The sequence below is a fragment of the Thermobia domestica genome, chromosome 12, assembly GCF_964235325.1.
Source record: "Thermobia domestica chromosome 12, izTheDome1.hap1.1, whole genome shotgun sequence".
In the NCBI taxonomy this organism is placed as follows: domain Eukaryota; kingdom Metazoa; phylum Arthropoda; class Insecta; order Zygentoma; family Lepismatidae; genus Thermobia; species Thermobia domestica.
In genome coordinates this window covers 125,031,184-125,053,946 of record NC_137465.1, presented here as the reverse complement: position 1 = coordinate 125,053,946, position 22,763 = coordinate 125,031,184, and the positions used below count along the sequence as shown (strand labels likewise).

General features: G+C 34.5%; 1 protein-coding gene across 1 annotated transcript in view; it reads left to right on the top strand.

Annotated features, from left to right (window-relative positions):
* Positions 1–22,763, top strand: part of LOC145666619 (acetylcholine receptor subunit beta-like 2) — a 699,654-nt gene that overhangs the window by 375,989 nt on the left and 300,902 nt on the right. Inside the window, exon 8 of the mRNA XM_081734057.1 lies at positions 10,374–10,535. Within this exon, the coding sequence (XP_081590183.1) occupies positions 10,374–10,535 (162 nt within the window). The remainder of the gene's footprint in view (positions 1–10,373; positions 10,536–22,763) is intronic.

Below are 22,763 nucleotides of genomic sequence, written 5' to 3'. Positions count from 1 at the left end.
AGAAGAGAAGAGGAGAAATTGCCTCTGAGACCGTACGACAGAGAAATGGGGGAGAGAGACTTTAATAATGGCACAGCACCGTCCATGATCCCAAGGGTCGTTATAAAAGGTCACAAGGCAGACTTTTGGCCTCTGAAAATATTACAGACTCCGAGAAAGTCCATTAGAAACCCCCTAAGAGCGTTGCGGAGCCTTTTGGTTTTACGGCGTGAAAAAGGGGGAGAGGTATATACGAAAGGAACCGCTTTTCGGAACAAGGTTTCTCCTCTTCAATGCCATTATTGAGTCACTATAAAAAGAAACGGACGGGGAATTGAGAACAACATGTACAATATGGAGAAAGTTTGTTTAGCGAAATGGCTCGATCAAAGAAATCTATAGCGGCGATATGTTTATATAAATCCTTTTCTCGTTTTTCCTCGTAAGACATCTGGCTTCTTTCGATGTTCTTACTTAAAGTCAAATGGGTGTTAAAAAGAAAGAAAAGAAAAGGTTATTTTACTCAATACACTAAAGCTACAACTTATGGACCTCTGCGGATGCTGTAATAGATCCGATAGCACCATGAAAATATGTTAGAGCCAAGTGAAAGAGGTTCTTTTTACGGCTTCACGGAAATTGTAATTTTAGCTCTTTTTTCATACACATTTTTGTGGTTACCATGTCAAAGAAGTCATCATATGCAGATATATATATTTTACTGTATTCTCTAAGTGTATCTACGCGTCTGTGTGCAAAGCGAAGTCGTTGAAGATTTGCAGTCGTAAAAAGGAAGCTAAAGCTATGACCCTTTTCATGTAATGGTTTAAGTAATTTTGGGATACAAATGGTTTGACATTCTTACTAAAGGAAAAAAGACTATAAAGAATCATGGTATGTAATAAATCGATTAGACTCGATTCACCGAGCACCCATTAGCTAACAAAGCAAGAAATTGATACTTTAAACGAAAGATTACATTGGATAGTTTTTTTTTAAAGTAGTGAGTCTTTTGGGCACGATACGGAGTTAAGTGTCCTAAATCTCAGGATATAAGAATTGCAGTGGGCAAGAGCATGTGAGTGGCAGCGATAAGTCATTTGACAGCTGACAACTGAAGTTATTAGACATGCCAAAAGTACGTACTGTAATTCTTATAATCAAACGTAAAGTATTGTGCCGTGAAGATAAGTGAATTTTCCGTAAGACTGCGCTACACTTTACAATTTCGATAAAGGCGCAAATGCTGCGCAGACCTGTAAAGAATTATGTAATATTTATGGGCAAGATGCGTTGTAGATGCTTTTGGCATTGGGAAACCCATCACTGCAAAAGAGAATTATATTCTACCAAAAGCCGACCAAAACAGACATTAAGTAGTCATGACATCACCAATAACCTAAACATTCATTAATAAACAACGCTAAACCATTTGGAGAAGGGTGACAAAAAAACTGGATGTTTGGGTGCTACATGGTCTAGCTCAGAAACATTTACTCAACCGAATTTCTATCTGCAAATCTGTACAACAGAAACATTTGATCAAGGGTGATGAAAAATGGATAAACGACAACAAAAACGTGCGAAAAAGATGGAAGTGAGGAGAAGCTCCACAATATAGGCAAAAGTCACACTGACGCTCAGGAAGATTATGGTGTGAGGCTACAATTCGAGTTATTAAAACTACAGCTCGTTGCATGAACCATATAAAATTTGCTACGTACTACGATGATTACTCAAGGATTACATACTATTTTCGATCGCTTCAAGACACTATATTTCAAAATAGTTATTAATTGCTTCAGAATAATTCAATACACTTCTCTATTATATGGCGTCCTGTTGAATTATATATTGAGTCAATATATAATATTATTGACAATTACTTATAAACAAATCCCTGGTAACGAAAACTGTTACCATAGCAACCAGATTACTGTCCTAACGACGAGTAAACAAACATTTACATCTAGCGACAGAAAAATAAAACATTTGCAATTCAAGATTATTAATATAATTTTTATAACATTTCTTCTTCTACTTTGTAGCTAGTGGCAGATAAAGTAGCGTTTTTGCCCTGCATATTAAATAAGATAAAAGAAGTAAATACTGTAAACTGGGGTTAGTTGGAAATTCTGGGTCTACTTGGAAAACTGGCATTTTTTGTGTTATAAGGTATAATAATGAGAGAACTATGACAGATACGTTGTTTTCTTCCCGACCAACGAAAAGTATTCACCTGAATGAAATAATATGGATGGTCGTAAGTGTTGTGTTTTATTTATAGACTGGACTAAATATTCTCAAAGCAATTGAGACATTTTTTGTGTTTCTTTTTGAATTTTCTGTAAATTGTCCTTGTGTTTCCGTGATGAAAAGTGATTTTTTACCTGGTTGTGCTAAGTATCATTGATTTCTGAAGTTTCCTACGAAGTCTTGATTTATTATAAAATATCCAATGCAAAAGTGAACAAGAAACTCAGTATATGCCTTAGCTTGACAGATTGAAAGTTAGAACAACAATAATAATTAAGTGGGATTAAAAAAAAAAAAAAAAAAAAAACAAAGGCGTTTGAGGGCTTTGCAATTAGTTCTGTGTCCATCTTAGTTCTTCATTTGGTACCTCTAGAATGTATTTCAACAACACTGCTGATTTCTACACAGCATTGTTTTACGACGTAACCTTAACACAATCCACTCCACCTCTAGTGTTACAACCTTTATAATAATAAGGATACTTGCTACCGATTACATATAAAAATAAATTGTTTATCGACTTTCCTTTTTTTACCTCTCTCTCTCTCCCTCTCTCTTAGTCTAGTAGCTTAGCAGCATAAAAGGGCCGAATTGTGCAAAATGTGATACCAACATACCACTTTCAGGAATGATAGGCCTATTAATAAGAAGTAAATCCTGATATAGAACCACCTCGGCGGGGGTCTTGTTTTAGGTATATGACGTCATCAATATGGCCGCCAACGAATTTCGACTTAACTGAATTTTAAAATGTATACCTCCATTACCATTCAAGGTAGAAATTTCGTTTCTCTTTTATTTTGCAGAGAATACATTGTACCTCTATTGTCATGATAAATACTTGCCTTATATTGCCGCCATTTTCAAATTTGGCGTTTCAAACTGGAATTTTTTTTTATTTTCAAAACGAATTTCTATGTTTTATAGGAAATAACTTTGAAACTGCTATGATTATGGAAAAATACTTTGAAACAATCGTCAAAGGTCATTTCAATAGCTTTCGAACGCGACCAGAGTCATTGATGTATCTCAACAAATAACTGAGATAATCAATTTTTTGTACGACTAAATGTCGAACTTTCGTGAATAATGTTCGAATGTATCCGTAGATGTAGTTATATGGCATTTGTAGTTCCGTTGACCCTTTGATAATAGGAACATAGTACCGCTACCAGTATGTTCCTTTTAACGTGGATAATAGAAAATCACAAGTGTTTATCTTCTGTCCGTGCTGAAAACCCTTTATAACGTCATAAATCCAAGATGGCCGCCGCGGTTTATCTTCGGTACGAGAAGTGGGAATTTCTCGCCACAGATAAATAATAGAAACATGCAATAACCGCCAATCTCTTTCTTTGGATGTGAATAATCTTGACATAACATATGATTGGCTCTCCTTTGTGTCTAGAAGCCAGTATATGACGTCATAAACACAGTATGGCGGCATGGCGAACATACGGATTATGAAAATTATTTATTACTCGCATTAGAGAAACGATAGAAACGTGCAACAACCACCAATATCTTTTTTCATATATAGAATTACAAAGCAACATATGTTATTGATTTTCTTTGAGGCGAAAGGCGAATATATGACGTCATAAACCCAAGATTGTCGTCGACTCTTAAATATGCATGAAGAAAAGTATGCCTTTCTCACCTAAGAAAGGTGATAGAAACGTGCAAAACCACTATTTTTTCTCCTTAAATAAGTTGGATCATGAAGTAACACAAAGGTGTATCGTGTTTGTGCTCAAAGGTTAGTATTTGTCTTGTTTGCGTGTATGACATCGTTATACAAAGTAGCCGCTGTAGGTATTTTGAATATTATATTATGCATTAAACTGAAAAGTAACAAAGCTGAAATTATGCATTATTCGAAAAGAAATTTGAAGTATGTTCTCTTTAATACTAATTATCCGAAAGTGAATAGTTTTTAAGTTATTAAACAAAGTATTATGCGCTATATGAAAGTATAAGGCTTGCACTAATATTTGCGCTACATGAAAGTGTAAGGCTTGGACTAGTATTTGCGCTATATGAAAATTACAAGGAATATGAGAACTGTGCATTTCGAAACACATATTTTACATTTAAAACATTTTTAATCAGTCCAATGAGAATGTAATTGTCTGAAAATCATGCTTTTCATATTATTTTACAAAATAGCTTGAGGCACAAGGCGTCATATTTTCTAACCACCGCCCAGCTGAATTTGATATTTTTGGAGTTTGTATTGAAATGTTTATGAAACAGACTCAATGTATAAATTTAACAGTATATCAGCGAGAGTGAAATTTACAACACAATAAACAGTTATACAATTAAATATGTTAAGACTTTAGAAGAGAAAATATTAATGATATTGTATGACTATTAACTTAACATCTGAAATGTACTTCAGAGAACTAGGGGAAGTAATTTTTGTTAATCACACCGATCATATTTTATTCTATATCTTTTTACTTCCCAATAACGATAGCCGTGCCTCTTTGTGAGAAACTGCAACTTATTTTTGCAAAACCGAAACCGCAAATGCGGTTTTCAAAACCGAAACCGCAAAAGCGGTTTTCAAAACCGACATTTCGGTTTTATGAAATTTCACTTTATTCAAAAACCGGTTTTCGATTTTTTCAAAAACCGATTTCGACAGCACTAGTCTGAACTATGTGACTCTTTTTGGTATTATGTTGTACAATTCACGTTTCTCATTGGGTCAACTGCATTATCTATCATAGAGCTTCCCAATCACTTTTATGAAATTATTTTTTTTTAAATTACAGTTTAGCTTCCCTTTTCAGCACCGAGGCTATATGAGACGTGAACCTACAGCTTCAGATAGAATCCGAGTCACCATATTGCATGAAATTTAAATTATTTCTCACTAAGAATTAAACCTGAAACGACTTGCACCAAAGGCTCACGCGCTAACCAGTAAACCAACGTTCAGATCGTTTATGTAATTAGTATGCTTTCTAAATTATTCTTTTAAATTCATATGCTCCACAGTAGTACTAATATTAATGCTCATACTATTAATAATAATAATAATAATAATAATAATAATAATAATAATAATAATAATATAATTAGAAGTAGTGGTCAGTCTTTCCTACAAGGGTTTAATGTTAATTCTTCTAAACTCCGAAAAATGGAGTCTGTAAAAGTGGATTCAAAAAATTACTTTTACAAATTGTATTAGATGCCTACAATTCTTAATGATGCGTGTTTCCAGACTTGTTCTGTTAATTCCAGCAAATGAATGACTGTTGGTTTGAAGTTTAACGCCTTTTTCTACCACATGGATCAAGAGCTTAAGATGGGATTTAAATTCAAACAAGCTCCCACCGGGTGTTATAAAACAAAGACGAATGCGAAATAAAATGTCGCAATGTTGCTTTCTCATTCTATTGCAAGCTAACTTATGGGAGTTAATTGGTTGTTAGATCCTGTTTCATGAAAGCAAAAAGAATCCCTGTAAACTTTTCTCAAAGTTTAATGATCTCTGAAAATAAATGTTGAATCGTCTAAAATAAAGATACAAACTCTTAAATCTCAGTCGTTTTCGTGCCAGATCTTCCCTGTTCAGAATAGAATTATATGCAAACTACCTTGTAGTAACAAAAAGTATGCTTCTAAATAGTTATATAAGACAAGAATTGAATAGTCTCCTTTCCAAAAAGTGTTATGAAAGTGATACTTCGGAAAGTGTATTGATTTCTATTGGAAGAACTTTGTCTTGTCCCGTAGCCTGTCGCCAAAATCTTGTATCGTTGGGAATCCCAGTTTTTGGAATTCCTGTCTATCGCTGCTGAAAGGGACTCTAAACGCGAAATCAACCAACGAACTAAACAACAAACCAACCAACCAAAATCAATCAATCAATCAATTTATCTATCTATCTATCAATCCAAATTCAGTCAATCAATCCAGAAAACAATTAATCATGAATCAATCCACCAATCAATTAATCATAAATCAATCATTAATTAATCAATGAGTTCACATCTAGAGAAAAACTCCCTTAAAAATTCACTTCTCTTTTCTGTGTCTACTTCCAGCCTTGAAAAAGATATTTAGTCGTGAATTTATGTCTATTCTATATAGGATCTACTATGTAGACATTTGTGTATCTAGCATCCGTGATCAATATTGATATATTAATTAAATAAGGACAATATTGGATGGGAAGACTGCTCCTTGTGATAATTTCAAACTTCTCGATTTGTCCCATTGAAAGAAAAAAATAAGGGAAGATGTCCGATGTCTTTTGAGACTAGGCCTGCTCACCTTAGATACGCTTGTGTATGGTTTATAGAAAAAAATGAAATGGTTATGCCGGTTAGGCTAAAGGAGACGGTGATAATGAGAAATGAGTGAAACGGAAGAACCCCGAGGAAACCCCGAGCACGGTGTTTGTCCACCACAAAGTCCACACGGCGCGAGCTGGGATCGAAGCAGGGACCCCAAGCACCGGAGGTGAATAATCGTAGTCCTATTTAATGCATGATATCAACAGTCCGCATTATGAATCCTGTATTCTAACTCTGAGTATTAGGCACATTTTTCGAGAACTTCCAGACTACCCAGACCTTAGCGAGCTTTGTGAAAATTTGTTTAGAGACTAAGTATGGGTCCCTGATTTTTGTCGTGGTGTCAACACATTGTGAAATTGTACCATTTAGTTATTATGGCCTGACGGAGATTTATACTTGTTCTGAATGCAAATATGGTTGTTAGGGGCGACGGAACAGCTTTAGTCTTTCTACTGCGTTCCAGCCGATTGTACAGTAAGAAAAGTACACTCAGCAAAATATTCAATTGAGATAATATACACAAATGGCTATGTATGGAAAATCCCGTAGTTATTATATACCTAAGGTGTGTGAGATGGCAACACTCAGGAGAAGCGCAACGCCTGTACTTTGCTATTGTTGTTTGGTGATTGAATGTAGCACGTCGGGTGGGAGAAGCGTTGATGCGGGTAGACGGTGATGTTGCAAAATGAGATATAATTTATTTCAACAGGATAAATTATGAAGGGCGGTTAGTTAGTGAAAGTGCATCTGAAGTGGCCAGTCTGTTAGATGTACCGCGATGAACAGGGTCCAACTCCAAGATGATGAGGGCCTACAGAACTCTGATTTAACAACCTCAGCAAAAAGTGCTAGTGGGTGGATGAGAAGCATCAGAGAGACAGATGATCGTCAAAGATTAATTTATATTGTCACTAAAGACCGTATTATGTAGATATTTTAGGTGACCGCGAACATATTACAATTTGGAAATGTTTCCGGCGTATGGTGTAGTTATCTAAGATGACAATGCGTTAATTTATACTGCTGGATATTGAGTTGTGGTTTGATTAAGATCGGTTTGAACTTATATACCTACACTGGCCTGCTCAATTTCCGGATCTCAACATAATTAAACACTTATGGTTAGTTCTGAACTCCTTATCCAGAGTAGATACCCTTCTCCATCTTCGCTGACGGAACTAACTACTGAATTCCGTGAGGAACGGAACGAAATACTGTTGGAAATCATTCGTTACTACGAATCAGAACATGTCTCTGTTTCCATGCTACTTGTAAATTGAATTTTTAGAATGTTTCCATCATCATGTTAACTATCTGCAGTTTATCGATGGAACATATTTTTTGCATTGGCTTCAAATCAATTAATGTAATTGAAATTACACCCATGATGTTTTATAGGTGTGCAATTAATAGGCACACCTATAGAGCATCAGAGTGTAAATCACATGTAAGCCGCGACTCTATTGTAGTAATGCGACATGATCTACCTTTTAGCACGAACATACAACAACTGTCGATGTCCTTTATTTTGTCAGTTATTTAATTTGTCAGTGATTACTGTAATACACAAGTTGTGGTTTTGCGTACAGCGTATATAGTTCGTGGGCGTGTGATCACACCATCAACGCAGACAAAATAGGAAAAACAGAAAACTGCGGGTAAAAAACTGTATGCATTCGCTTGTACAGTTATGAGCAAACGTTAATGACATGGAGTTACGTAATTTTAAATTCCAATAACGTGTGAATGAGTACACAAAGGAGGTCGAGTAGAGATCAGTTTTTTTTGTTTTGTTTATAATAATCATAAAAAGTAAAAGTGTTCATAAAGACAGCATATCATATAAATATGAAGTTAAAGTATTAAACGTTACATCTCTATAAGATACATATTAAAAATATCGTGTGAAATCATATAAAGAACCAAGCAAATAATAGGTACACATGGTTGTTGATATTCTGCTAGTTTAGACGTTTTTTCGAACTTGCAAGAATAATTTTAGTAGAAGGAACTTCATGAACTATACTACACGAATGCTCATTAATGAACTCATTAACTCTAGTCGTGACGAAAACCAAAAGTTTAATGATTCATGAAGTTTCTTGTACTAAAATTATTATTCAAGTTCGAAAAAAGTCTAAACTGGGAATATCAACAACCATACTTTGTTTTTGGGGTTCTTTATGTCACTTGCTACAGCATTTTTCATATGTGTCTTATAGGGAGGTAACATTTAATACTTGAACTTCATACGATATACCGACTTTTTTTGAACATTTTTTTTTTGTTACCGATTTTTACCCACCTCCTTTCCATATAGCTTTCAGTAATTACAGTATTGTTTGAAAATTAGTGGCCACACACATCTCTTTTAAAAGATTACATTTTCCCAACTCAACTCTACGTAAGAAATTTTAAAAATTGACCTTGAAATAGAGATCACAATTGAACAAGGAAGATCCAACTTGCCTGGTACTATAGGTAAGAATGCAAAGATTTTTAGAGTAATGAGTGGCCAGGCTGTTTTCTTTAAAAAACCAAAGCGTCGTTTATAAGATACAGAAATTTATACTGAAATCCGCCTTTTTACTTCAAATACAGTTTAAGTTTGTCTACCAACTTGTGTCATGAGTGTGCACATTCCTGTTTACACTATTCTTGCTGATTTGGTAGACAACTATCTTTTCGCACTTACAGGTAAAACCATAGAAATCTTTATAAGAGCCCAACAGGTAAATGATGTAGTTAGGAAATGATTGACCACTACCAGAACGATCAGCGTTCCAGAATTAGCCTCTAAACTGATTTTCACCAAAAGAAACTCTAACAACTTTCCTTGTCATTATTTGTTGTTATGCTTCAAATCACATTAACACTAATAAATAGTAAATTGTATTAGTTTTATGTCATCATCATCATAGGTATTCTGCCCTTACAGGAAGGTCACTTGCAGCAGCTGAGAAACTTTCATGCTCCACAGTCCTCCGCTAACTTCTTCGTCTTCACGTACGATCTTTCTGTTTTTTTTTATCATCCATTAATTGTAGTCTCCTTCGTCCCCCTCCTCTCTTTCCCGCAACCATACCCTCTAGGACGTCCCTCATGATATAATTTCTTCTTAGGCAATGTCCCAACCACTTTCTCTTCCTCTTCTTAACAATATCTAAAAGTGTTCTTTCCTCCCCCACCATTTCTAACACTCTCTCATTCGTTTTCCTTCCGACCCAACTAATTCTTCCCATTCTTTTCCACATCCACATTTCGAAGGCTTCCAGTCGTTTTTCATCACTTTTACGTAATGTTCACGTTTCCTCCCCATACAGTACAACACTCCACACGAAGCAATTTATGTGTCTTTCTCTCAACTCTCTATTCAAGGTCTCACAAAACAGACTTTTCTTTTTCCTAAAGGCTTCTTTCGCCATTTCTATCCTTACTTTTATTTCACATTCGCACTTTATGTTATTACTAAGAATACTACCCAGATGTCGAAAGCTATTCACTTGTTCTATTTTCTCCCCTCTCACTTTTAGATCTGACACAGAAAGTTTTATGTATATTATTAATAATATAAAATGTTGATTTTTGACTATAGGAATAACTAGGAAGTTCCTGATATCCAAATTTTCACCTTTTTTCGGAATAAGGTATATTTTTTTTGAAGTCTTAGTCAGATTTCCAAATGAGGAATTCGGAATAAGACTTCATAGCGACCTTCAGTCATATGAGGTTACAATATTTGACAAGTATGTCTAATCAGTGCCATTCTTTCAGTGTAGATCTGAACTTAAACATATTCTTTATTTCTTCTTATTGTAGGTCCCCATCAACTCATAAGATGTCTCCATGGGTAAAACGTGTGTTCTTGCATATCATGCCTCGTCTCCTTTTCATGCGACGGCCTTCTTATTCGCGACGTGACCCTTACGACGAAGACAATAAGTTTCCTGATAACGTATTCACAAACGGCCTCGAAATCAGGTAAGTTTCATTTTAATACGTATTTTTCTATAAGTGTCGTATTCAACGATTTAGTTAAATATGGTGAAATAAACAACGTTTAAATACCCAAATTTACCAAGTTTGTTTCAGTATTATGCACTCTATTTGAGCACGGGTTCTGCTAAACGAGAGAGATTTTCACTTTTTTCTCAACAGTTCACACATTATTAAAAAAAAAAGAACGAACTCAAAAGAACACTTTTGTTTCTTACGGCGAATTGCTTTTACACACACACACACACACACACACATATATATGTATATATATATATATATATATATATATATATATATATATATATATATATATATATACGTACAGTAGCGTGGGTCGAAACAAATCAAATCTTGAGAATTTAATCGCAATAGCGCGGAAAAGTTGCAACTTGATCAAACTAATAAATCTCCAAAATTTGAGCAAAATTAGTTAATATCTTTTACGGCAGCAAGAGGGCCAAAGTTTCAAAATATGGGAGGGGGGAAATGGGTATAAAATTACTTTTGTTTGAAAGATCGGAGATAATACACTCAAATTGCAACAGTATGCAAACGTTGCTAGTTGGTTTAAGTAATAAATCTGCAAAATTTGAGCAACATTGATTAATATCTTTTATCGCCGCAAGAGGGCCAAAGCTTCCAAAAATGAAGAATAAATGGGTATAAAATTATTTTTTGGAAGATCGTAAATGATAGACTCAAATTGCAACTGTATGCTAAAGTTGCTACTTGGTTTAAGTAATAAATCTGCAAAATTTATTATTATATCTGCAAAATATCTGTTTATTGATTAATATCACCGCAAGAGGGCCAAAGTTTTAAAAAAATGCGAAAATGTGGATGAAATTAAAATGGTTTTAAATATTAAAATGTGACAATTAAATCCTGAGAGCGCACCAAATGTGATTTGCTTTGACTAATAAATCCAAAAAAATTAGTACAATTGTTAATAAGTTTTACGGGCACAAGAAACCTTTGATAAGACTTGAAACAAATTAACTATAATTCATTTCACTGTTGTTAGGTACGACCTGTTAGTGTCAGAATATGTTCGAATATGTTAGAATATGTTAGAATATATATATATATATTAGGGAGGGTCAAAAAAATGAAATCATGAGAATTTAATCACAATAGCGCGGAAAAGTTGCAACTTGATTAAACTATTCAATCTCCAAAATTTGAGCAAAATTCGTTAATATCTTTTACCGCCGCAAGAGGGCCAAAGTTTCAAAAAATGAGGAAAAATGGGTATAAAATTATTTTTTTTAAAAGATTGGAGATGATACACTCCAATCTTAGTATGCAATTGCAACAGTATGCAAAAGTTGCTACTTGGTTTAAGTAATCAATCTGAAAAATTAAAGCAAAATTGATTAATATGTTTTACCGCCGCAAGAGGGACAAAGTTTCCAAAAGTGAGGGGAAAATTGATATAAAATTATTTTCTTGGAAGATCGAAAATGATACACTCAAGTTGAAACAGTATGCTAAAGTTGCTACTTGGTTTAAGTAATAAATCTGTAAAATTTGAACAAAATGAATTAATATCTTTTACAGCCGCAAGAGGGCCAAAGTTTCAGAAAAGGAGGGAAATGGGTACAGAATGATATTTTTTAAAGTATAAAAAGCGGCATTCAAATACCGATAGCGCTCAAAATTTACGACAGTTTTGCATAAACAATTTGAAAATTTCAAGAAAATTGATTAATATTATTTGCCGTCGAGGTGGGGTGAAATTTTGGAAAAATTGAAAAGTATGTATAAAATATTTTCTAAATATTAAAAATGCAATGATCAATTAATCATCTCTTAATGAAATGGAAAAGTGTTTTGTACTACACAATTTCTAATGCGGTTGTTAACCTTTGCAATTTAGTCACAAATGTCTTTAAAATGGAATAAACGGTGTACTCATAGTGCTATTTATCACAGCGTTTTACATAATAAAAATACTTCAGCAATTAACTCTATGTACGAGTCTAAGTCTATGTATATATTCTCCAACAATTATGTCTATGTATTCATGAGAAGAAAGAACACAAAATCAAGTTTAGACGGTGTTCTGCACACAACTCGTAAACGTAAAGCTATGTTTTATCACAAGGTTGCAATGTTCCGATTAGTATTAACTACATTAGTTTAACATTTTCGTGTAATTGTCTGTAGTTGTTGCTACATTATAGGTGGCATCCAGCCCACATGATAGGCCGTGTAAATTTTTAACACGCACCACTTTACATGTCCGTTAGTTGGAATTCCCAAGGAACTAGGGCAATCTCGTCTACCAACCTATGAGGACGTCCAGTGCTGTTGTTTCCAAGAAAGATTGCACCTGACTCGGGAAACCAGAAACCCAAGTTTTCTCAAATAGCAGAAAATGTAGCAACAAAAATTGAAAACTTGTATAAAAAATTTTCAATTCCAACAGTTTCTAAACCTCGAATTATAAAAATGCTACTGACATACCACCAGAAATATAGATCCATTATGAAAACTTACATGCGAGATAAAGGTAAGCCAAATTTTCAAAGTAAAATGAAGATTTTCTTGGATGAAGCAAAAAGCAGTTTATTTGACATTGACATAGCTGCATGCAAATGTGCAGATTTGGCCAAATGCAGTTGTGTGAAGTCCAGGAAGGTTCCTGAAAGAGAACGTGCTTTCCTTGAAGATCAGAGAACACAGAGGCTTGCTTATATTCGTGGTGTTGACATTCCAGCTACCATAGCTCTGGAAAAGGAAACCAAGAGAAAATATCGCAACTTAAATTACAAAAATGCAGCTAAAACAGACAACCCCCAACTCAGCATTGTCAATAATGACCTTCAGGACTTCGAACAAATATTAGAAGCTAAGCCTAACTCTGAAGATTTTTCTGACGAGTATCAACCCAGTACAAGCAGGTTGCCTTTGGTGACAGCTACACAGATGCGGACTAATCTTCCTGTAACGCCGATGATGAGTGACAGATATAGTATTTCAGACAGAGCGACGGCAGCAATAACATCTGCAGTTCTTCAGGACACTGGGGCCGCAACTGAAGATGACACTTCTCAGGTAATTGATAAGAGTAAAATAAGAAGACAAAAGTAAAAAATAAGAACTAAGCTTCAAAAGCAAGCAGAGAACAGCGGTATTCCAGGGGATCATATCGCCTTGTAGTTTGACGGAAGCAAGGATAAGACAATCTGTCAGGTGAAAGAAGGAGCAAAATTTTATCGTAAAGAACAAATGGAGGAGCACATTTCAATGATACTTGAGCCAGGAAACCGTTATTTCGGACAAATAACTATTTATTCTGGGAAAACTGTTTCCATCAGTGAAGATATGTTTGCTCTCTTAATGGAAAACGAAGTAAAACCCGATCAACTTATTGCAGTGGAATATGATGGCACCAGCGTTAATACCGATCGGAAAGGCGGCATCATTCGGATTTTTGAACAGAGATTAAACAAGCCGTTGCAGTGACTTCCCTGCCCTCTGCACTTTAATAAGCTACCATTTCGTCATCTATTCCACTTTTGCGATGGAGAAACAACGGGTATACGCACATACTGTGGACTAATAGGAAAAGTGCTGGAAACTTGTGAAACATTGCCTCTTGCACGATTCAACTCAATTGATTGTGATCTTCCAGTTGTTTCATCTTCAGATTTGAGCACTGACCAGTTGTACCCTCCACAAATATCTCATGCCATTAAAACTGGAATTTGCTCTGCTGATCTTTCCAAGAGACATCCTGGGGCAATCTCCCATGCAAGGTGGCTTACTACTGCAAATCTTATTTTAAGATTATACATAGGAACAGAGAAGCCTTCTTCGCAGTTAACCTCACTGGTGGAGTATATCCTGAAGGTATATTGCACTGGATGGTTCAGCATTAAGACACATCCATCAAACACAAGAGGAGCCAAACATCTGTGGTCTATAATAAGTAACTCCCGCTACTTGCCAGACGATATTCAAAGCATAGTTGATCGAGTTATCTAACGAAATGCGTTTTCGCTAATCCTGAAAACCTTCTCGTAGCCATGCTTGATGGTGATAGAACTCAGAAAGCTTGCGGTGAAAGGGATTGAAAAAGAACGAAGCTTACATGAATCAGAAAACAGTAATCGTGATTTCATAATTCCAAATATCAACTTTGCCGCCAGAGATTACATTGACTTGATAAACTGGTTAGACGTGGAAGTAACAGAGCCACTTGTCTCTGGAGTACTTGATGACTCTTGCTACGAATGGCTAAATAAAAGATTTGGAATGTTATCACCTCCCTTGCCACACACAGGCTGTGGAAAGGTGTGTGAAACTTGTAACGGAAGCGGCTGGAAAAGTTTGCGGTCCTGTTAATAGGGAAAGTTACATCAGAGCAACTTTGGCATCTAGAGCTTCTATGCCGTCGTTCGATAACAAAGCACAGTACACATTACATTGATAAAATATAATTGAATTATTGTGAGTTAAGTTGATTCAATCAAAGTGAGTTAAAAATTAGTCTACTCGACATCAAATTGGAAGCCGTGGGGGGTCTCTCATAGAAATTACACACTATATACACAAGGTCTCAATATACAGTATGGCTATTTTATTACTTGATCCTTACATTTGTGTTTGTCTCTTTAGCTTTCCTCTCCGAAACAAACGTGGGTTCCTCACGTCGCACGAATATTTAGCTCACCACACAAACGTCTTCCAATTCCACCACTTTCTACCAAACTCAAGGTGGCTGTTTCTGGAAACAGATGACAAACGTTAATATGTTCAGAGTCGCCCGCCGTTCAGAGTCCCCCCACCCCACTCTACTGCAATTGTAGATGAGACGTGTCATGTATTACACAAAATAAAAGTTAGTTATGTGATCTACATTTTCATGGTATTTTAATAATTTTTCTTTCAATTTTCGAACGTATTCTGACACTAACAGGTCGTACCTAACAACAGTGAAATGAATTATAGTTAATTTGTTTCAAGTTTTTTCAAAGATTTCTTGTGCCCGTGAAACTTATTAACAATTGTACTAAAATTTTTTTGATTTATTAGTCAAAGCAAATCACATTTGGAGCGCTCTCAGGATTTGATTGTCACATTTTAATCTTTAAAACCATTTTACTTTCATACACATTTTCCCATTTTAAAAAATAAAAAAAACTTTGGTCCTCTTGCGGGGATATTAATCAATAAACAGATATTTTGCAGATATAATAATAAATTTTGCAGATTTATTACTTAAACCAAGTAGCAACTTTTGCAGACTGTTGCAATTTGAGTGTATCATTTTCGATCTTCCAAAAAATAATTTTATACCCATTTATTCTTCATTTTTGGAAGCTTTGGCCCTCTTGCGGCGATAAAAGATATTAATCAATTTTGCTCAAATTGTGCAGATTTATTACTTAAACCAAGTAGCAACGTTTGCATACTGTTGCAATTTGAGTGTATTATCTCCGATCTTTCAAAAAAAAAAAAAAAAAAAAAATTATACCCATTTTCCCCCATATTTTGAAACTTTGGTCCTCTTGCGGCCGTCGAATTTTGCTCAAATTTTGGAGATTTATTAGTTTGATCAAATTGCAACTTTTCCGCGCTATTGCGATTAAATTCTTAAGATTTTATTTTTTACGACCCACGCTACTGTATATATATATATATATATATATATATATAGATGTGTGTGTGTGTGTGTGTGTGTAAACAAAGATGCTATTCTATTTGTGTCTTATAACTAGAGGAAGAATAATTGCGTATGGGAAGGTGGAATGCCTAAACAGCAAGTTCCTCGAGCCATGTGCCTGATGTTAAAAGCAGAAACGAAAAAAGATACTATATATATAAAACACCTTGTATCTACAACTGCCTGCATCGTCATAAGAATGTTATTGCAATGGTCAAAATTAATAAGTTAGTTATGATATGCTGCCACATCCACCTTATAAACCAAATGTGGCTTTTTCAGAGTTCCGTGTCTTTCTGAAACTGAAAAATTACCTTGATGTACTAGAGACGAAGAGATTAAAGCATCAGTGAGGAACTATTTGGCAGACCTGTGCGGAACTGCAATTAATTAAAGACTTTTAATCATTGTTACACTAATCGTATTAATATAAACGAAAACTTTCCAAAAGACCCTCCTATACAGACAGCGCAACTCAAAAAAATGATGAACCCAAGTTTCTCCGTTAATATTTCCTGAACTCTGCGTCTCATGTGAGTGATCTACACAACATTTAAAAAGTGCCTTAGAATTTCAAATATCATAGTTTGAACTTTTACACCCTTCTGGCTTATCTAGTGGATAGCGCGCGAACCTTTGGTGCATAGATTACGGTGTTTCGTATTCCATTTCTACGTCTCATATAACCTCGGAACTGAGGAGACTCTATGCTCCAGTTTGAGCAATTAAGCTAGGGAGTTTGTTTAGCGCACAGCTGTACACCAAATGCGAGGAAAATTGTGCTTTATCGCAAATCTCGTGAATGTTTATCGATCGTACATTTTTGCTAAAGCCACAGTTACTGGGGTAATGCACCTGGCATTTTCCTCAAATGAGTGAACATTCAGAAGGTAGCAGGGCTTAACTGAAAATAGAGGCGGATCCACTGGGTAGGAGGTTGACCCCACCTCCCAAAGATCTTTTTTTTTTTCTAAGATCAGTTGGGTTTGCGATACACAAAGCCATATGTACCTCCCCCAGCTAATATTAGTTTACTATAATTTCCTACAAAGGATACAGACGCTGACGTCGCTGTAAAGGCTTAAACTTACTTGTACCCAGTGGTTCTTTAAGAAAAATAAAGTTCCGGATAGGGCACACTTAGTATTCGGAGGGGCAATGTTCTTTCCCACTTTACTATTCTATTTATTATTATATTATGGACGCATTATTTTGGTCTTGTCCGGCGGGCAGCGCACACCCCAAAATAAGTCTGGAAGAAACACTGTGTATCTCTTTTATTCAAGTACGTTATACACGGTAATTGGTATAAATTTTCGTGCTAAGTGCTCAAAGTGTTGGAACGGTGTTTCTCTCATTCTTAAAATGAGTTTGCATACAGTTTGTTTTTCAATACTAAGGAATTATGTCCTACTATAAAAAGAAATGAACATAAGTTTTTCCTACTTTTCCTGGCACATTTCGAACATTAGTAATAATTGTTACACTACAATTAATTATGATTGTATTTAATATATAAATGCTGGCAACAAAAATAAGTAGTTATGTTATTTATTTAAAGTATTATAACATAATATCTATGGCTCAGAGGTAAACTATGCCAAGTCACTTTCAGGCTGAAATTGAGCTATCATATTTTTTCTTAATTATATTAGTACGAGGAGAAAAGTTTTGAGATGTAAACAACTGGAACGCAGGAAGTGAAAAAAAATTCCCTCAATAAATAATCGACGCAATTCAACAAAATATTATCTTGAAAACACTTCTTCATTTCCCCTGTGAAATTAATATTTTATGACTTATACTACTTTACTTCTCAGCCCCAGATATATAATATTGCACAACTTTATTCTGTTTGGATGTAAGTCTCCATATTTTGAGGTTATGTTCATCGTCCAGGAGAGAAGCCACCGTTTTCAAAGAACCTCTCTTCACTATCAACCTTTATTGGCTTATAACTACAAGCAGCCACACTTGGTTTTACCATGAACATCTAAAATATCACTTGCCACACTTGACTCATATACCTAAATTATAAACAGCCACTTTTGGCTCATCAACTTAATTATCAATCTCTTCAGTCATTTATGGCTCCATTCCCACAACAACATTATTTATACACATTCTTTATATTTCAAAGTAACGCTCTTCTTTTGTTACTACAATTTCCCCAACACCTTGTCCGATTATTTATTTCTAAAAAAAAAAAAAAAAAAAAAAAAAAAACGCTTTGTCCGATACTTGTGGTTAATGCTTTAGTTTAACTCACAAAATCCTAACATAAAGAAACACTAGGTATTCATTCTCAATAAGCCTAGTGCTACAGCCATAAAGCTGTCTTTCGAAAATGAAGTCTCAATTTCCATTCATTTCAGAAAGAAGCCAGTTTTGCAGCATCGCGAGATATTGCAAAATCGAGTAACCGTATTTTTGACCGTTGATAAGCATTGCTTACTGCTTTCCTTATTGATCAGCCGTATTGCTGTCAAATATCTTACTACGCTTTTGTGCCATAGGTTAAGTGTTCTAGCGGTCATAATTTGAAAATTTGGATCTTTCATGTATGTTCGGTTGTTCAGAGGTACGAGTGGTTACGCCCAAACTGGTATTATAATTTTGAACTACCGTGTACTTGGATGCTGTAGGATTTATTAACAGTAACAAAGAAATAGTCGAACGTTCATTTAGGAATTAAATGATAAAATGCTTTACTGTGCTGTACAGTTCTTTTAGTTAAAAAAATGAAGCAATAAAATATGAACTTTACTAGTGATATATGGAAGCCATTATATTAATTAACTCTGCAGAAACTTACATATATGGAATTGTTTTGTTTGAAGAAGAGAAATCGTTCTTTCTTTAACCATATAATTTTTTGCCCACATAAACCACGAAAGGACATTTTGTACTAAAACAAATGTTAACTGCAACGCCTGGTTTACTTACCACGGTTTCGCGGCCAAGAAGAACAAAATAGATATTCCTCCGTGATAAATGCTCAGACGCTGCTTATTTCAGAATTGCAATGGAAATTAAATTTCCATTAACTACCCCACTTATTATATTTCAAAGAAGAAAGGGAGAGAGAAAAAATATCGGTTAGAGAACTAATGTTCCATTCAAAGATATACTTTCAAGCGCATTAAAATAAAACTTTTCCCAGGCAAGCAGGCAGGCAGGCAGCTGGTAGCCATTTCTTTCTACACTGCTGACAAGTCCTATGAGTATGAGCAAAGCCACACTCCAGCTAGTGATGTAATATCCCATTTATTGTTCTGAGGTTAACCGTAATCTTCTACGAGACATTTGTTAGAGTTCAAAATTTGGATAACTTGGGTAAGTTTATTTTTTTTATAAGTTGCTGCTATTAGATTGTTTTTATGTGGTTCTGTTTTTTCGAGTTAGCATGCTTGGTAGAGACATTAATATCTCGAATTCTAGAATTATGTCTTCTGTCTGTATCCTTGGATTAAAAAAAGTGAATTTCGTTTTTCACTTTTCTTATATCTTTCGAAGTAACCCTTTTTTGCAAGAAAAGAACATTCAATAAAGAAAACAGATATACCAGAAAAGATATTTAAAAATAAACATTTAAAAGCAATACGTTTATAAAATATACTACAAAGAGTAGAATGACGATTTTGGTGGGGTAAAATAAAAACATTGGCCAGAACTAAACTCATTTCCCACTTTTCCTAAGATTCAGGACTAGTTTTTGTCAATATCATGGAAATGGTTCACTCTAATTCATTATAATCAATTACAGCCAATGATTTTAGTCTTACCCCAATGTCTTAATTTTACCCCATTTTTCCTCGTTTTTTGAATCAAAAGATCCAATATATTTCAATCAAAAACTTTCTTGTAGGCCTTATATCTGCAGAACTACATATAATGTAGCTGAACCCAAACTATCACTTAACTCAGTATGATGAGGTTCTTCCGTAGAAAATACAAACACTCGATTTAGGTCACGTTTAAAGTGGCCCCTGATCCAAAATCCAATATATTTTTTAGTCACAAATTTTCATGTACGCCTTATATCTGGAGAACTACATATAGTGTAGCCAAACCCAAACTATCAGTTAACGTAGTATGATATGCTTATTCCACAGAAAATACGAAAACTCGATTTAAGAACTGTTCAAAAAATTTTGTGACCAATGATCCGAAAACTAATTTAGCCAAGATTGCAATATTTGATGCATTTTTGATTATTTCTAAAATTCTTGGCCAAGCTCGCAATCTTTTGATCCATTTTTTGGATCATTACTAAAATTCTTTTTTAGTGAATTTGTTCTGGATTTATTCTAATGGGGTACTTACCTTTAATGTCAGGGTTCGAATTCCACATTATATATTAGATTACGTGTTATAAGCCACAGTGCTGGAAAGAAATGTAAAACTCCAATCAATTAAATTATTACATTTCAAGTGATCATATCTATTTGTATTACCTAGTTCCCTTTCATTTCTTTCTAATTCGCATCATATTCGTATATCTACCTACCTTTCTTCATGACAATTAAAAAAAAAAAATGTTAATAATCTTGAGACTTTTTCTTAGTTAAACAGCTTTGTACAGAAAATCGATTTTCAGTTGCAGTAGCAAGAATAGAAAATTATTCCTACTCATTAAAAAAATGGAAAAAGAAAAACGTCTACAGTCGATTTTTTAATATAAGGATTTTCGCTGGGATTTTACATGTTTTGCAAGAAGACAATTTTTAATTAATTTCTAATTACGAAAGAAGCTTTTAGCAAAAGAATGAACATACTTTCTGAGACGAAAAAAAAGGCTTATGAAAAAAATTTATGTAATATTTCGTACGGAATATCGTACGGCGGAGAAGACAAATGAACAATATAAAGCTATGGTCGCCAACCTACAGAGGTATGAAGGACAAGGAAGGGACTGGAGCACAAATACTTACAGAAATAATCTGTGAAATCATGAAAAAAATACTGAAAAAAATAAAAGGAACTTTTAAACAATTTATATACCTAGGTATAACTAATTTACTAGAAGACAAATGTAAAATAAATTACGCTGTTTGTTATGATTATTTAACAGACAAGTGCAAGGAATGAAGAATAAAGAAATGTTAAATACTGTAACTCAAAATAACTATTGGGGGCGCGGTGGCTCAGTGGTAGAGCGTTCACCTCTGGTGCTTGGGGTCCCGGGTTCGATCCCAGCCCCCGCCAAGTGAACTTTGTGGGTTTTCTCGGGGTTCTCCCGTTTCCTCCCACTTTCTTCATTCCACCATTTCACTCATCTCTCATCATCACCGTCTCCTTTAGCCTAACCGGCATAATCCTGGGACGTAAAACTTAAAGACTTCATTTTCATTTTTCAAAATAACTATTGAGTAAAGATCGTGGTTTTATATAAGAACAAAGTTGGTAGAAAAATAATACTGAACTGCGATATAACCGTATGCAGAAGTCTTGCTGGAAATAAATAGTATATAAGACGGCGAGAATATTATTATTATTATTATTATTATTATTATTATTATTATTATTATTATTATTATTGATTTGAAAATTCAATGCTACATTTGAAATTTCAGATGGGATCAAACAAACAAAAATCACGCATGAGGAACGAGTAGAAAGAAAGAAGCGTGAAATGTGCAGGGTTTACGAAGGAGGGCGTCAGGAAAGAAGGTTGAGAAACATTGATACATAAAACGAGCTTTATGGTAACTACACATCAATAGTTTAGAGATATCGCCTTTCGAATGGAATACCCGGTCTGAATTTCATTCTTAATCTTATGACGCGTGGCTCATACGTTCACGCAAACACGTAGCCAAGAGGGAGGGGGTACGGGAAGTCGAAACCAGAAATGAAAAATATAAGGAAGGAAGATATAAAAAGAAACGAGAAAAAGAAATCAGCGTTAAAAATAAAAAGCTACAGTAAGCGTTCTTCAATACATGGTTACGAATGAGCGGGATATTCTGGAAACGTCACGGAATTTGAAATTTGTAGAAAAGTTTCGAATATCTCACAATTTCTGCTACTACTCAGGAAAATTTGAAGCTTTCGAAAACGTGCTGTTCTGTAATAGTATGGATATTTTATCATATTTTTTTGTCATCACTTCTCTGCAGTATCAAACGTTATTTAAGAAACAGTTTTCTACTGCTCCTTTAAGTTGTCATTTGGAACAGACAGTAGTTGAGGGAATAATAAAAACAAAAAGTTATGTGGAAAGAATGTCCTCTTAACATTTGATTCAACAGAGAAAACGCAAATAATGCAAAATATTTTACAAAATATTATTGGATTATGTACTTCTTATAAAAGTGGTTTTATATAGTTGAGGCCATAGCGAAAGGAAAATTGTTATATTTGAATGAACAGAGGAAGGAACGTAGATATTGTAAAACATTTAAAAAAAAAAAAAAAATTCTTTTAGTCGAGATTTCTTCATGGTTTGTTATTAAAATACTTACTAACATATTTTCATTTTACTGTTCTAACAAACCAATATTTATTTTGCCAGTAAGATAGTTTAGAATAAT